General features: G+C 50.7%; 1 protein-coding gene across 2 annotated transcripts in view; it reads left to right on the forward strand.

Annotated features, from left to right (window-relative positions):
- The window catches only part of TRIO (trio Rho guanine nucleotide exchange factor), a 371,755-nt gene extending 355,362 nt beyond the window's left edge, over positions 1-16,393 (forward strand). Inside the window, exons 50-57 of one of the 2 annotated variants that reach the window (XM_033178811.1) lie at positions 2,578-2,716; positions 3,546-3,573; positions 3,785-3,947; positions 4,215-4,336; positions 8,527-8,605; positions 10,330-10,530; positions 13,313-13,451; positions 14,071-16,393. In XM_033178811.1, the coding sequence (XP_033034702.1) occupies positions 2,578-2,716; positions 3,546-3,573; positions 3,785-3,947; positions 4,215-4,336; positions 8,527-8,605; positions 10,330-10,530; positions 13,313-13,451; positions 14,071-14,613 (1,414 nt within the window). In that variant the 3' untranslated portion in view covers positions 14,614-16,393. The remainder of the gene's footprint in view (positions 1-2,577; positions 2,717-3,545; positions 3,574-3,784; positions 3,948-4,214; positions 4,337-8,526; positions 8,606-10,329; positions 10,531-13,312; positions 13,452-14,070) is intronic. The other variant, XM_033178812.1, reaches the window with a different exon arrangement.
- The last annotated feature ends 516 nt before the right edge of the window (positions 16,394-16,909 follow it).

Consider the following 16,909-nt stretch of genomic DNA (forward strand, 5'->3'; position numbering starts at 1 on the left):
AGCACATCTGTGCACCACGTATTTACAACACAGTTTCCTGAGTATTTTAAGCCCACTGTCGACACGTACTGCTCAGAAAACAAAAATTCTTTCAAAATATTACTGTTCTTTGACAATGCACCTGATCACCCAAGAGCTCTGATGGAGATGTGCAAGGAGATTCATGTTCCTTTCTTGCCTGCTAAGACAACATCCGTGCTACAGCCCATGGATCGAGGAGTAATTTCGACTTTCAAGTCTTATTTAAGAAATGCATTTTGGGCTGGGCATGGTGGCTTACACCTGTCATCCCAGCACTTTGAGAGGCCAAGGCGGGCGGATCACCTGAGGTCAGGAGTTCGAGACCAGCCTGACCAGTATGGTGAAACCCTGTCTCTACTAAAAATACAAAAATTAGCTGGGTGTGGTGGCATGTGCCTGTAGTCCCAGCTACTTGGGAGGCTGAGACGAGAATTGCTCAAACCCGAGAGGTGGAGGTTTCATTGAGCCTAGATCATGCCACTGCACTCCAGCCTAGGCAACAGAGCAAGACTGTCTCAAAAAAAAAAAAAAAGAAAAAAAATACATAAATACATTTTGTAATGCCATAGCTAACATAGGCAGTGATGCCTCCAGTGGATCTGGGCAAAGTAAATTGCAAACCTTCTGGAGAGGAGTCACCATTCCAGATGTCATGGAGAACATTCATGAGTCATGGGAGGAGGTCAGAATGTTAACAGTTAATTAACAGTAGTTTGGAAGAAGTTGATTTCAACTCTCATGGATGACTTTGAAGGTTTTAAGACTTCAGTGAAGGAAATAACTCAGATGTGGCAGAAACAGCAAGAAAAATAGGATCAGGAGTGGAGCCTGAAAATGTGGCTGAAGAGCTTCAATCTCATCATCAAACTTGAACAGATGTGGAGCTGCTTCTTAGGGGTGAGCAAAGAAGGTGGTCTCCTGAGATGGAATCTACTCCTGGTGAAAAGGCTATGGACACTGTTGAAATGCTGGCAAAGAATTTAGAATATTACATAAACTTAGTTGATAATACAACAGCAGGGTTTGAAAGGATTGATTCCAATTTCCAGAGAAGTTCTACTTTGGGTATAATGCGGTCAGTGTCACATGCTGCAGGGAAGTCTTTTGTAACAAGGGGAGTGGTGGCAAACTTCTTGTTGTCTTACTTTAAGAAATTGCCACAGCCAGGCCGGGCGCAGTGGCTCACACCTGTAATCCCAGCATGTTTGGAGGCTGAGGCAGGTGGATCATAAGGTCGGGAGTTCGCGACCAGCCCGGCCAACATAGTGAAACCCCATCTCTACTAAAGATACAATTAAAAAATTTTAAAAAAGAAAAAAAAAGAAAAGAAAAAGGCCGGACATGGTGGCTCACGCCTGTAATCCCAGCACTTTGGGAGGCCGAGATGGGCGGATCACGAGGTCAGGAGATCGAGACCATCCTGGCTAACACGGTGAAACCCTGTCTCTACTAAAACTACAAAAAAATTAGCTGGGCATAGTGGCGGGCGCCTGTAGTCCCAGCTACTTGGGAGGCTGAAGCAGGAGAATAGCATGAACCCGTGAGGCAGAGCTTGCAGTGAGCCGAGATCGCGCCCTGCACTCCAGCCTGGGTGAATGAGCGAAACTCCGTCTCAAAAAAAAAAAAAAGAAAAACGAAATTGCCACAGCCACCCCAGCCTTCAGCAACTACCACCTTGATCAGTCAGCAGCCATCAGTATCTAGGCAAGGCCCTCCACGAGCAGAAATATTACGACTCACTGATGGCTCGGATGATAGCATTTTTTTTTTTTTAGCAAATAAAGTGTTTTTAATTAAGGTGTGTATATTTTTTAGACATAATACTATTGCACATATAATAGACTCTAGTATAGTATAAACAACTTTTATATGCACTAAGAATCCAAAAATTGATGTGGCTGACTTTATTGTGACTCAGTTTATTGTGCTGGTCTGGAACCAAATCCCCAGTGTCTGTAAGGTGTGCCTGTCCAGAAATGGATTTATGATAAGAAATTAGCTCACGTAGTTATGGAGACTGGCAAGTCCAAATCTGCAATGTGGACCAGAAGGCTTCAGACCCAGGAGAGCACGTGGTGCAGGCTGAGCCTGAAGACAGTCTGCTAGAGAACGCCCTCTTGCTTGGGAGACCAGACTTTTTGTGTTCCCTTAAGGTCTTCGACTGATTGGATGAGGGCCATTCACCTTAGAAAGGGCACTTTCCTTTACTGGACCCATCCAAATGTTAATCTCATTCAGAAACACTCACAGGAGGACCCAGAATAACGTTTGAACAAATATCTAGGCATCCTGTGACCCAGTCAAGTTACACATAAAATCAGTTCTCACAGGCACCTTTATGTTTTCATCCTCAAACTTGAAGAGATTGTTGGTTTTATCTCCTGGTTCTTGAGAATCACAGGAGCATTTTCTCTAACAGAGGTCACTGTTCGTAGAGGATTTCCCATCCCCCTGCACACACATAAGTTGAATATTCCGCTTTTCTTTAACACTTCCAGGTAGCACTTGGTGAATATTGGAAAGGCGTAATACCCACAATGTGTTCTTTTCCCCTAGGAAGTCAACATCTTGGCACACAGCACTCCGTTTAAGGAAAAAATCTGAGAAAAAAGATAAAGACGGCAAAAGGGAAGGCAAGTTAGAGAACGGTTATAGGAAGTCACGGGAAGGACTCAGCAACAAGGTATCTGTGAAGGTGTGTTCAGGGGTCTTCAGGAGCCCGTGTCATCCCAGCATGAGAGAAGGGATCAGGGAGGGCAGAGACTCTGCAGACCTGAAGCTGGGCTTGCTTATGACCTCCCTGCCACCCACCAGCCCTGTGCCCTGTGTGTCCTGTAGGGTCTTGTTAGGGGCACTACGCTGGCCGGCACAGGGATGGGTGAGTCCTACAAGCAACCAGGTAGACCCCTGCACACTTTCGCAAGTACACCTGTGGCTTATAAAGAACATGGTTAGGTTTGCAAATGAAGCACAGAGACTAGCTTCTCAGAAACAGCGGAGATGCAGAGAAGCTATGGCTCAGGCTTCCTTCAGTGTTCCTGCCTTAGAGCAGAGGGGAAGTGGCTAGATGTGGGGGCGCATATGGTCTCGCCGGCTGTGACAGATTCCCTTGGGGACAACTTCAGTCAGCTTGAGTCCTGTAATCAGATTGCCTGACACCTGCGGCAGGGGTTGCCTGGAGAAAAAGAAGGTATCTCCTGGAAGGGGCTCCGAGCGCCGGGAGCCAGGGCATTGGTGGCTCTGCATTAGGAACGCATCTGAGGACCAGCTGGACTCAGCCTGTAGCATGAGAAAAACACACGACGAAGCAGTGTTTTTGTGTTTGTGGGTAGGAAGAAAAAGACCCACCCAAATTAGTGTGCATGAAGCTTTTGAGTGCAGTGAAAAATGTGGTCTGTTTTGATTGATGCCCAGGCAAGTCAATTTCTACAAGTCTTTCAACAATAATTGTAGCTCTGGAATGAAAGTAATACACCTTAAAGTAGCTGATTTCAGTTAATGCTTGTTTGCTGTTTCCATTTCAGCTTCTCAATCCCAACTACATTTATGACGGTGAGTTCTGTTCTTTTTCTTGTAGTCCTAGAGATGATTCTAGATCTATGGGGCATGCTTCAGAGTACTTGAGTGTGGCCTCTGGAAATGGGTTTTCCGTGGCGCTCTAGGCGTGCATAGCAGGTTAGGTCCTATCAGTCTGTCGGGGACATGTGGGTGGGTGTGGAGGAGCCAGGACTGATGGGCCTTTACCAACTCCTTTCCCGTGCAGTTCCCCCAGAATTCGTCATTCCATTGAGTGAGGTCACGTGTGAGACAGGGGAGACCGTTGTTCTTAGATGTCGAGTCTGTGGCCGCCCCAAAGCCTCAATTACCTGGAAGGGCCCTGAACACAACACCTTGAACAACGATGGTCACTACAGCATCTCCTACAGGTGAGGGAGGCCCACTCCTGGTGGGTTTCGCTGGCTGGGAGCACCATCTTGTCTCTTGGCAACTGGAAATTCCTCCTTCATGGATAGATTTCTTTGGCCACCTTCAGCACTCCACTTCTTCCATGAGAGCACATTTCACGCCTGGGTGTACAGCTCCTCATCAGCACTTGAGCTCCTGCCTTCCCTTGATCCTGAAGGAGGAGGCCAGCGCTGATGGCGACGTGCTCAGCTTTTCTCACGCCCAGTGTGTTCCCATCTGTGCCGCAGTGACCTGGGAGAGGCCACTCTGAAGATTGTGGGCGTGACCACGGAAGATGACGGCATCTACACGTGCATCGCTGTCAACGACATGGGTTCAGCCTCATCGTCAGCCAGCCTGAGGGTCCTAGGTAAGCACCATAAAACGAGGATTCTGTGTGACCCAGTGGGGCACATCTTCCAGCAGTCTCCGGAAGTCCTGAGTCTGCCCTCGCACTCCATGTGGCCTGAAAGATAGAACAATAAGTCATCTGTGGGGCTTCAAAAGAGAATTGGAAGTAGCAGACCAAAGTGTCCGGGGTGGCACAGCAGAGTGACCTCTCGGCACCTTATGTAAGGTCAGGGGAGACACCAGAGCTCCTGTTGCTGGGAGGAGGATGGAGGCCTGGCTGGTGAGGGCCTCTGGCTGCCCACCATGGGGCACCAGCCCCCCCCTCCCACCAGCCTCTGAGTTGGAGCAGGGTGCTTTCCGTGCTCTTAGTACTCAAAACACTCATCTCCAGCTACCCAGCTGAATCTGGATCTGGTCTAGGTTGGTCTCACGTAGAATGTGCATGGGGAAAGCAGGAAAGGAGATGCGGGTGAGTTCCGGGCCTGCGCAGGCCTGTGCCCCTCTGAGACCCTAACAGCAACCCTTCTGGGTGGATGCGCCCCCTCCTTACCCTGTCCAGGAGGAACCAGGCCCAGGGCTGCTCAGCAGCTTGTCCAGAGCATCTGACTAGGAGGCCTCTGCCGTGGGGCCTGCTTGCTCTGGTCTGAAGACCTTGTTCTCTCTCCTCAGCTAAACCGCAAGCTCCTTGGGGCAGAACCCGTATCTTAGGCGCTTTCAAAATGTTCTGTAGTTGCCTGACGTAGATAGCTGCTGAGAAAGGCGTGGACTGCTCTCTGCTGCCATCTTGCGGAAGGCCGGCTGTGCAGTACTGGGCTCTGAGGGTTCCCGTCCATCCTCCAGCTGCGCCACAAATGGAGCCGCTTCAAATAAAAGATTGATTGAGTCCCAGAGCACCCTGTGTGTAGACAGTAAGCAGAATTTGTCTTAGAACTTTTATCCCAGATATCTTAATTTCCTGTTTTTAACAACATTAAATCAGAAAACATGTTCTGATTTTTTGAATCATGGAACAAGAAATTTTAAAATCTAGAATTTGGCAGTAAACAATAAAAAGTAAAGGTTTTCTAATTTTTAAATAACACAGAAATTACACAGGTGATTTTTTTTTAAAATAAATCACTAGCAAAAGCTAAAGGACTTTAGAAAGGTAGACTGTTCAGCCAGGCGTGGTGGCTCACGCCTGTAACCAGCACTTAGGGAGGCCGAGGTGAGTGGATCACGAGGTCAGGAGATAGAGACCATCCTGGTTAACATGGTGAAACCCCATCTCTACGAAAAATACAAAAAAATTAGCCAGCGTGGTGGCACGCTCCTGTAGTCGCAGCTACTCGTGAGTCTGAGGCAGGAGAATCACTTGAACGCAGGAGGCAGAGGTTGCAGTGAGCCAAGATCGTGCCACTGCAATCCAGCCTGGGCGACAGAGTGACTCTCTGTCTCAAAAAAAAAAAAAAAAAAAAGACTTCATACCCTGGAAATGCAAATGGGAAAATAATCAAAGTGTATGGTTAATTCTATCACACAAATTCAGCTGCACCCCTAAAGGTTTTCAGAAGAATTATGTGAACTATTCCAAGATGATCGTAACTATTTCCAGTTGTTTTCTGAGAGAAGCCACTTTGTTTGCAGGCATCAGTAATTTTGTGTTTTGTTTTAAATCTACCCATGGCTCCACTCCTGTCCACCTGAGGCTGTTCCTGCACCCACAGGCTGGAGTGGGTGCCCTCATTCTGTCCAGCCTTGGCTGCCTTGCAGAGCCCCAGTTCTCAGATGCTCAAGAAACAAAGGCTTCTTCTAAGCCCAGCTCCGGCTCAAGGCAGGGAGCTGGTCAGAGTCTGGGCTACGAGAGGGAGTCCTGAGGCTGGAGGCATTGGCTCTGCACCCTGAGGACACGTGCAGGCCCCCAAACTGTCCAAGAGAATCATCCAGAGAGAGCCCTTTCATGCCACCAGCCAGGGCCGAAGTTTCTGTTGATGAGAAAAGGGTGCCGGGTGCAGTGGCTCATGCCTCTAATCCCAGCACTTTGGGAGGCCATGGCGGGTAGATGGCTTGAGCCCAGGAGTTGGAGACCAGCAACATGGCAAAACCCCATCTCTACAAAAATACAAAAACTCAGCTGAGTGTGGTGGCGCACACGTGTGTGGTCCCAACTACTCTGGAGGCTGAGGTGGATCACTTGCCACTGGGAGGTTGAGGTTGCAGTGAGCCGAGATTGCACCACTGCACTCCAGCCTGGGTGACAGAGCAAGACCCTGCCTCAAAAAAAAAAAAAAAAAAGAAACAAAACCCAGGGAGAAAGGAAGGTGTGTTTTAGAGGAGCCAGGGAGCACCTGCCCTCTGTGCTGCTCTGTCTCTGGATCTGGTTAGTGGGCACCGAGTCGCCATTTATGTTTGGTCCGTTTTTCTGTATATATGTAATGCTCGAATAAAAATGTTTATTTAAAAAAAAAAAAAAACACCAAGCCCTTTCAGTTAAAAAAAGAAGAAGAAAAATACTTTTATGTAAATAATAGTCCAGTATTTCTTTTTGTTGTTGTTGTTGTTGTTGTTGTTGTTGTTGTTGAGACGGAGTCTCGCTCTGTCGCCAAGGCTGGAGTGCAGTGGCGCAATCTCAGCTCACTGCAAGCTCCGCCTCCCGGGTTTATGCCATTCTCCTGCCTCAGCCTCCCGAGTAGCTGGGACTACAGGTGCCCGCCACCTCGCCCGGCTAGTTTTTTGTATTTTTTTTAGTAGAGACGGGGTTTCACTGTGTTAGCCAGGATGGTCTCGATCTCCTGACCTCGTGATCCGCCCGTCACGGCCTCCCAAAGTGCTGGGATTACAGGCTTGAGCCACCGCGCCCAGCCAGTCCAGTATTTCTTAATGTGATTTGGTAGATGCTTCAGATCTGCCTAGTGAAATAATTTTATTTTGATTAATGATTCTCTATCAGTGCTCCTTCACCTACACAGTCAGAATTAGCCTTACCATTTCTACAGCACTTTAAAGGGGTGCAAATGTGCCAGCATTAACAAAAAAGACTGCAGAATGAAACGTAGCCTTTGAGTGATTGAAGTGATTGTTGCTTCTCGTGTGTCCTTCGGTGAAGATTTGAGGCTTTGTGTGTGCCAGGCACTCTTCTGGTTTCTGGGAGGCTGCAAAGGTGGATCAGACATGGGTTCGCTTATAGTCATGGAGCGGTCAGCAGCACTCCTGTGACAACAGTGCTAGCTGGCAGCACATGGCACCCATTGGGACTGCCCACTGCTATGCGAGGAGATGATTTCCAGCCATGAGTGAGTCAGGGAAGGCACGTGGAGGAGGTGGCCACCGCCCCAGGGAGCCCTATTACACAAGTCAGCTTGGACACGGTTTAAGGAAACACATTCCCAGTGACAACGTGGGGAGAGGTGAAGAAGCCCAGGTGAGGATGGGATGGACAGATGCTCAGCCTGGGCTGGACTGCAGGTCAGGCGAGCAGGCCGAAGGAGGAACTCAGTGGGGAGAAGAGGCTGGATGAGCGGGGTCAGGAGGCCCAGGCTCCATGGAGGCTTAGAATCACAGTGGCAGCTGTCCTTCCCAGGGGCTGCCTGGCAGCGGGGCCACGTGGGGCTCCCCCACTTAGTGCTTCTTTTCACAGGAAGACTCTAGAAAGGATGCTTTCTGTTCCTGTGGACGTGTACACAGGATTCATTACTAACAGGTGATTTACAGTTGGCACTCTTAACAATAGAATTCTCTTTGTAGTGTATTTGTGATTTATTAACCATGTAAAACTCTGTGAACGTTAAGTAAATGCTGTGGACTCTTGATCTCTCACGGCTGTGAAAGGAGGCGTGGGGAGGAGAGAGCAGCGTAGCCTTGAGGCGCTGCGGCCGGGTGAGCAGGGAGGACCACCTGGAGCACTGCTGTCCAGTAGAAGCAAAGAGAGGCCACACGTGCAAGCTGAGATTTTTCTAGTAAACATATTTTAAAAATAAAAGTAAAAACAGTTTTTACTAACATGTATTTAATTTGAAAAATGATTAGTGAAATATTTTGCATTCTTCCTTCACACTAAGGCCCAGTGTCTGTGTGTCCTTTCTGCACCCACCACATCTCCACTCATATGGGCCATGTGGCAGGCGCCCGGGGCCATGTGCAGCTGCCGCGAGGGACAGTGCGTGGCGGTAGCCGTCTTACCCAAGAAGCTCCACGGGAAACAAGTCCAGGCAGGTGCTGTTCTTCTTGCAGGTCCAGGGATGGATGGGATCATGGTGACCTGGAAGGACAACTTTGACTCCTTCTACAGTGAAGTGGCTGAGCTTGGCAGGTATGATGTACAACCCAGAATGCCTTCCGAAAGAGTAGAGCGCAGGGAAGACATACCAGAGAGTGCACGGATGAAAGCTAAGCCGTGTTATCTTGCCAGCAGTTGGAAGCTGTGTGTCTTACATTTGAATCGTGACTCGCATTGCCTTTCGATGCTGAACTCTGGGGAAGTAAGGAAGCCGTTTTCCTCCCGGGTTCCGGCAGAGAGGCCAGATGCCACAAGGCAGCCCGCGGTGGGGAGAAGTTGCTTCCCTCTGTGCATGTAGAATAGTGGGAGCTCGGTGCCAGCCTTGGGAGAGTTCAGGAGTCTTTCAGACGCTTCCTGGAGTTCTTAATCCTCTTGTGTCCTTCACGTTTCGCTTGTGCGTGGAGACTTCAAGGAGTGACAGTAAAATCAGATGGGGTATCAGGGTCCTCCTGCACAAACTAAGAGTGGTTTCCCATCTAGGGGGCTCTTTCTCTTCATGAGGGGCAGCCGAGCCAGGGGTGGCCCAGCAGTGCCATCAGACAGCCCGGCTCCTCTTGGCTCTGCCTCCAGGGCCACACAGCACTCATATCCAGGTGCTGTGTCCCATGTGGCAGGAAGAGCAGGGTCAAAGGAGCATGACAGCTCTCCTTTGTCCTTTTGTAAGAACTCCCCCAGAAACTCCAGCCAGCAGCACCCTCTGGCTTTCATTACTGAGGCCATAACTGGTTACACAGCTCTTGTTGATATCTCTGTCAGCTGTCTCAGGCTGCATAAAAAGTCACACCAGCACATGCTGTCTTAGGACAGTGGTGACGTGTGCCTTCTGGTGCGGTGGGCAGATGGGGCCATTATTCTCTTGGCCCCTCCTGGCCTAGTCAGCTGGTGCACCATGTTCCATGCGTGTCAGAGGCCTTGTCTGGGACACTGGCTCTCTCCACATCGACTTTCACCCTGGGCCTCCCCACGTGAGGGCAGTGGCATTCCAGAACAGCAGGAGCGTCAAGGCCTCTGAAGGCCGAGCCTCAGAAATCAACGACCAACGTCCTCCACACCCTGTGGGCCAGAGCCAGCCCCAGGCAGCCCTGATTCCAGGGGAGGAACAGCCCCCGCCTCCGAGTGAGAGACATGGCAAAGCCATGGCCTTTCACCCTGTACACAAACTGCCCACCACATGCGCATCTCTGGTCCTCACGTGTGCAGAATGCACGTACCCACCTCAGGCCCCCATCTGAGGTCCAAAGCCTCATGCAGATCATGATGAGGTGTGACCAGTCATCAGGTGCAGCTCCAGGGTCCTCGTGCCTGCCCCCCACTCACACCCACAGGGTTGAGGCTGAGGCAGTGACCACAGCAGACGCTCCTTTCAAACGTGCAGGGAAGGGTGGCTGACGGGAGGCATGAGCAGACATCCCAGCTTCTGCACGTTGTGGAGAGCAGAGGGGAGCCGCCTGGCCAGGCCGAGGCTCAGAGGTCTTGCCCTGTCACTTCTACCACACGCGGTGCTGTGAAGCAGCCACCAGTGTAAGGACACCAAGGCTGCCTGGGAGGGAGGACCAGCAGAATCGCATGGCTACGGGGACAAGGACAGATTTGGGGAACGGCCATGGCACCACAGCTCCTCCGTGGGGTGGCCAGGAGAGCGGGGCCTCCGGACAGGACCGGGCCACCACACAGCCAGTCCATTTAGGATAACAGAGTCTTTCTCGGTGCCAGACCTCAGCAGCCTCTGCAAATGGTCTTCTTGACATATTTTACAGGGGCAGATTCTCTGTCGTTAAGAAATGTGATCAGAAAGGAACCAAGCGAGCAGTGGCCACTAAGTTTGTGAACAAGAAGTTGATGAAGCGCGACCAGGTCACCCATGAGCTTGGCATCCTGCAGAGCCTCCAGCACCCCCTGCTCGTCGGCCTCCTCGACACCTTCGAGACCCCCACCAGCTACGTCCTGGTCTTAGAAATGTGCGTACACACCTGGCCTTCCCTCTCCCACTCTCTGCCTCCACTTCAGGGGGTTTTGTTTTGCCGTTTGTTCTCTAAGAAGGATAGAAATTGGGTTTTTAGAATTTACAGAACTGAAAAACATCTTCAGGCCGGGCGCGGTGGCTCAAGCCTGTAATCCCAGCACTTTGGGAGGCCGAGACGGGCGGATCACGAGGTCAGGAGATCGAGACCATCCTGGCTAACACGATGAAACCCCGTCTCTACAAAAAATATAAAAAACTAGCCGGGCGAGGTGGCGGGCGCCTGTAGTCCCAGCTACTCGGGAGGCTGAGGCCGGAGAATGGTGTAAACCCGGGAGGCGGAGCTTGCAGTGAGCTGAGATCTAGTCACTGCACTCCAGCCTGGGCGACAGAGCGAGACTCCGTCTCAAAAAAAAAAAAAAAAAAATCTTCACTCTCACAGCCCACAGTTTTCGAGCCTTCCAGTAATGGCAGAAAGCAGTGTGGTCTTCATGGGCAGCTGCCTGGTGAAGGGCAGTCAGTCCTAGGGTGGAACGCCCGACACGCCCAGCCAGCCTGGAGGTGCCCTCCCGTTTCTGAAGGTCCCATGAGGCCAGGCTGTCTGTGGTGCTGAACCCAAGCCCCCATTAGTGTTTGGAGGCTGACCTGATACCCCCCAGCCTGTGCAGGGGCAGCTCACCCCGGATCAGCACTGCCCCTCGGGTCTCCTGCCAAGGGCGGGCCAGTCGGATGGGAGGGTAAGACGCACCTCCCTGCAGAATGTCCTCCACAGAGGGAGCGCGGGCACACCACCCAGAGCTGCCCCACTGGTACCGTTGTACTTCCTGGGCTCCTTTATAAGATCAGAAAATGATCCAGTCACGTGAAGTTTGAAACCTGTGTCCCTCAGGAGCTGTTCTCATCTAGGTGTGGGTTCGCATGGAAGTGTCAGGAGAGCTCAGGCTGGGGGTGTGTCCGGCAGGGAGTGACCGGAGGCCAGGGATGCCGCCCAACCTCCTACAAGGCAGGGACGACCCCCACAGATTCATCCGCCCCAAACGTCTGTGCATTTAGCTTTGAAAAATGTCGATTCCTCCTTTTTGGGAGGGTCATTTTATACATTGACTTTCATTTGCAACTTCTTTTCCGTGGGGAAGGGTAAAACCTTTTGCCGCTGTGTGGAAAGTTTGCATAGCTCTTCAGTGGGAAGGATAGGATTAGCAGGGCACCCCCATGGGGTCATGCAGGGGCAGACTCAAGCTCGGGTCCCCTCGCCTGCAGGAACTCCCTCCAGGCCCTGTACCTGATGTTGCAGTTATTGTCATTTTTTTCTTAAAGAAATGATGAATGCCTCCCCATACCCTTCCCTGGGCAAGGCTCCACAGGGTCCCGTGTGGCCCCACATGTAACCTTACCAGCTTCCTCGGGCAGCGCATGTACCGTGGGTGACACTGGGTGTCTCAGGAAGGCCTCCCACCCATGGCTGCACAGCTAAAACCTCCCCCAGAACATGGGGACCTACTTCCAGCCCCTCCCAAGAATAGAAAACATGCAGAAGGGCGGACGGTGGGGCGCACCTGAGGCTGAGCAGTGTGGACGGAGAGGAGGTCCACGGGCCTGGGCCCGGCCTCAGTCCCCGCCCTCCCTCTCATCGGCTCATTTCTCACCCTGGGTATCCTTAAAAGCGGCATTGGCTTCGGAGGGTTGGCATGGGGCCGACATGGTGCGACGTGTGTGGAAGAGCTAACGTCCAAGCCGAGGCCTGGCCTGGGAGCCTTGGGACCTGGGATGTCTCCTCTCTGGCTCCAGACGCGGGTGACCAACAGTCACTGCTCACCTTCCCCGGGTAACACGATTGTGGCCTGAGTGCTTGTCATCAATCTACAAGGCCTTCGTTTCTGGACTGACATTTCAGTGCTTTCCCCCGTCATTTCTGGGAAACATGGCTTGGCCTCACCGTCCTGTTAATAGGATCTGTTTTCATGACACATTACTCCAGTTCTCACAGGCTACTCCCCGTTACTAGACAGGCAGCTGATCTTCCTACAGATTTCTGTTTTGCAAAGAGCAGCATAGGCCGGTGTTGAGAGAGGCGGGGCCAGACCACCTCAGTCCAGTCCCGGCTTCTCCACCCTGGAGCGGTGGACCTTAGGCAAGTTTCATGCTTTCTCTGTGCCTGACTTTCCTCATGTGTCAGATGGGTACAGCAAGGCCCACTTCACAGACAGTCATAAGGAAAAAATGAGTTGATAGAAGGCGTTGAGCCCCATGGCACTTGGCACTGCTGGGGAAGTGTATTTTAGTATGAACAGTCATTTCAGAGGAGGAGGGCTTCTGAGTCCCACACGGAGCACTGACTGGGCCATCTCCTGCCCAGCCTGTGGTTACGTGATCTCAGTGAGGCTTCCCGTGACCTATTCTACAGGTGAGGAAATGACAGCTCTGAGCAGCACGGTCTACATGCCTTCCTTCAGCAGATACCACAGGATGCCTGCTGTGCCTGGTACTGCCGGCAGCCAGGCCACGCCATGCCCCGCAACAGGCGGGTTTGGACCCTTGACTGGGCCGCTTTACCCCTGGCTTCCCTCTTAAGATGGAGACACCATGTTCCCCACTCGTGTCTTCCCATCAGAGCTTCACAAAAATTCCCCTCCTTGTCTGGTCACACCTTAGAGGCACAGCCCTGAGATCCTGATGACACATTCATAACAGGTGACAGATCTGACATGTTTACTTCTTACTAGCCCGAAGAGGTCTGGAAAGAAAAGCACATCGTAACTCACCCGTTCCTGCCTCTGTAGGGCCGACCAGGGTCGCCTCCTGGACTGCGTGGTGCGATGGGGAAGCCTCACCGAAGGCAAGATCAGGGCGCACCTGGGGGAGGTTCTGGAAGCTGTCCGGTACCTGCACAACTGCAGGATAGCACACCTGGACCTAAAGGTTGGTGAGGCCCCGGGCAGGTGAAGTGGGGTCCGAGCACACCGGCTTGGCCATGCGGGGCACAGAGCCCCCTCTGAAGCCAGGCCAGGAGTCCCCGAGCGACTAGGGACAAAAAGGGTAGCGGGGGCAGCTGATTAGCACTGGTTGCTAATCTCTGTTTCTAAGCGTTTGCGTTCAGTGATGCACACAGTCAGGAGTACACTGGGTAAAACGCTGGAGCCCTCCCGGCCTTCCACAACTTTCAGAAAGTCCCCATGAGTGTTGCCCGGTGGGTGTGGCGGGTGCAGTGGTAGCTGACGCAGGAAAGAGAGTACTCCCTGCGGTGCTGGGAGGGAGAATGAACACCCAGCTTCAGAAAGCAGCCTGGTTTCATGAGGCACCTTGGCCCTTAGATCTCCAGAGAGAGCTGCTCTGTGAACCTGGGTCCCAGCTCCACTGGGTCGTCTCTTCCTCCTCACCCTGGGCTGGCAGCTGAGGGTCTGGCCTGCTTTGCACATGCATGGCTTGTCCTAGTTGACATCACAGATTCCTTCCACCTCACCGTAGAGTCCCGCCCATCATCCTGAGTAAGCTTAATTTTGGACTGGTCTGAAAATGACAGTTGTATTCTGTCTTCCAGCCTGAGAATATCCTGGTGGATGAGAGTTTAGCCAAGCCAACCATCAAACTGGCTGACTTTGGAGATGCTGTTCAACTCAACACGACCTACTACATCCACCAGTTACTGGGGAACCCTGAATTCGCAGCCCCTGAAATCATCCTCGGGAACCCTGTCTCCCTGACCTCGGATACGTGGAGTGTTGGAGTGCTCACATACGTACTTCTTAGTGGCGTGTCCCCCTTCCTGGACGACAGTGTGGAAGAGACCTGCCTGAACATTTGCCGCTTAGACTTTAGCTTCCCAGATGACTACTTTAAAGGAGTGAGCCAGAAGGCCAAGGAGTTCGTGTGCTTCCTCCTGCAGGAGGACCCCGCCAAGCGTCCCTCGGCTGCGCTGGCCCTCCAGGAGCAGTGGCTGCAGGCGGGCAACGGCAGAAGCACGGGCGTCCTCGACACGTCCAGACTGACTTCCTTCATTGAGCGGCGCAAACACCAGAATGATGTTCGACCTATCCGTAGCATTAAAAACTTCCTGCAGAGCAGGCTTCTGCCTAGAGTTTGACCTATCCAGAAGTTCTTTCTCATTCTCTTTCACCTGCCAATCAGCTGTTAATCTGAATTTTCAAGAGAAAAACAAGCAAATATGACTGATCAGCTGCCGGTATGTTCATCGTGTGAAATCGCATTCCAAGTGAGCTGTGCTCAGCAGTGCTTGGACACAGAGCTGCAAGCTGCGCTGGGGTGGAGGACCGTCACTTACACTCTGCCCAAGGCAGAGGTCGCATTGCTGTATCACAGTATTTTATTCAGGTTTCTGCAAAAAATAAAAAGATACTTTTTTAAACAAACATGAATAGAATTTTGCAAATTTAACGTTTTCAAGATTTATTCAAGGAAACAAAATGCCTATGTTCAACCACTGGTGTTAACGAACAAAGATACTGTGCGTCTCTGGGGCAGACGCACCCAGGTGGCGGCCACTCCCACGGCCTTGTCTAGGGCTCAGAGTCCACTCGACTCTGAGCTTTTCCAGGCGCCTCGTCTGTGTGCGTCTCACACCAGACGTGGCTTCTGAAACGTGCATTCAACCTCAAACTTTTGCATAAAATAGAATGAATCGTTTTGCTCTGATGAAATGTAGGCCTTACTTGTATATAAGACTGTTCCTGCCTTCGGTCTGTGGTTTTCCCACCTGCCTCCCCTACCCACCCCCCACCCACCGCCTGGGGCTTCCTCTAGGGGTCCGAGGGTATTCCCATCAAATGAAGACATCAGGTTGGGTCCTGCCCCACTGCCCCTCCCCCTGTTCCTGCCCCAAGCCGTCAATCAGATTGTTGAGCAGTACACAGTCAGATGAAAATACTGTAAATGCACTCATTGGGGGTTTTTTGGTTTTACTTCATATCATGTGCAATGTTGTGGCTTTAACATTTTATGCAACTATTTATGAAGACCTCTGTTGTACCTGTAATAAATATATAGAAAAAGCACATACTTCGTATGGTGAGCTTTATGGTTTTGTGTGTGTGTTGGGGTTGGCGGGTGGGTGGGTAGGGTCGTAGCCCTGTGCCATCGGTGAACGGAGACTTTTCGTGAAACTTGTTGGTTTTGAGGACTGTAAAAAGTGATTTCATACTCTGAATATAAAACTGGATAATAGGGTAATGTTTTAAAATTTATTATGCTATTATTCAGAATGCCAAAGTATTATTTTTTTTCCCAAAATCAGTCTGGACATTTACTACTTTTTAGACTTTTTGACTTTCAACTTTCTGTACAAAAATTGGCTGGGTTTTGAGCTTTTGGTAAGAAATAAAAGCCGATTAAGCACTGGCCGCCCCGCGGCTGGTACCCAATGCCCGAGTCACTGTGGCAGCATTCGCCCTGGCGTGGGGAGTCCTTTCAACTCAAGGAGGCTGGGTTTCTGGGCACCCTCGAAGTTCTCTGGATGTCTTTTTATCTTTCTTGTGTGAACTGCACTACAAAAGAGACCAGCCCATTTCCCAAGCCAGCCAGACACCTGGGTCTTGAGCCATAAACTGGCGTAGTTAAGCTTTGCAGCTTCCGATGTATTTTATTTATTCTTTTGTTGGGTTTTTGTTGGTTCTTGTAAAATTGTACAGAAACTTTTTAAAAGAAATTGGATTCAAAACTGGATGTGTATTCGTAACCTCATAATTTTTATTTGTGTATTGTTTCTTTTATTATTTCAGTTAAATTTTTACATTATTTTGCATGTATATTTCTTTGTACAGAGACCTTACATGTTTACACAGTATGATGTGATGTAAATATTTTATTTTGCCATCAGTTATTTTAAAAAATTAAACATATTTGCCTGATTTTTGTGTTAGGCTTTTTATTTAAATTGGTCACTGTTGAATCGGACAGACAGATGGCTGAGGGAGAGACTGACACAGAGACTTCTCATGGGTGGGAGGTGGCAGAATGTACTGGATTGAGAACCCTCTGTACATGCTCAGAAATGGGAGTCGCTCAGCCTCCTGCAGACTGGTTCAGACACCACACTCGAGACCCTGGTATGTGCCAGAATGTCGACTGACTGTGCACAACGAGGCCTGTAGCTTGTCCCGGTTAGAATAAGCGAGGCTGTAGCTTGTCCCGGTTAGAATAAGCGAGGCTGTAGCTTGTCCCGGTTAGAATAGCTAAGGCACCCTGTTGCCTGATGAACTCAGAATTAGAGCAAGGGAAGAGCTCCTTCATCCTGGCCTCAGAAAAGCAAAGGTAATGTCCAGATAGATTCAAGAAAATGAAACAGTTTCATTTGGTTAAGAACAAACCAAAGATCCTGTACCTGGGAGAAGATTCCCCAGTGGTGCCTCGACCTCGGGCCTGAG

The sequence above is a fragment of the Trachypithecus francoisi genome, unplaced genomic scaffold (assembly GCF_009764315.1).
Source record: "Trachypithecus francoisi isolate TF-2019V2 unplaced genomic scaffold, Tfra_2.0 Lachesis_group2, whole genome shotgun sequence".
Taxonomy (NCBI): domain Eukaryota; kingdom Metazoa; phylum Chordata; class Mammalia; order Primates; family Cercopithecidae; genus Trachypithecus; species Trachypithecus francoisi.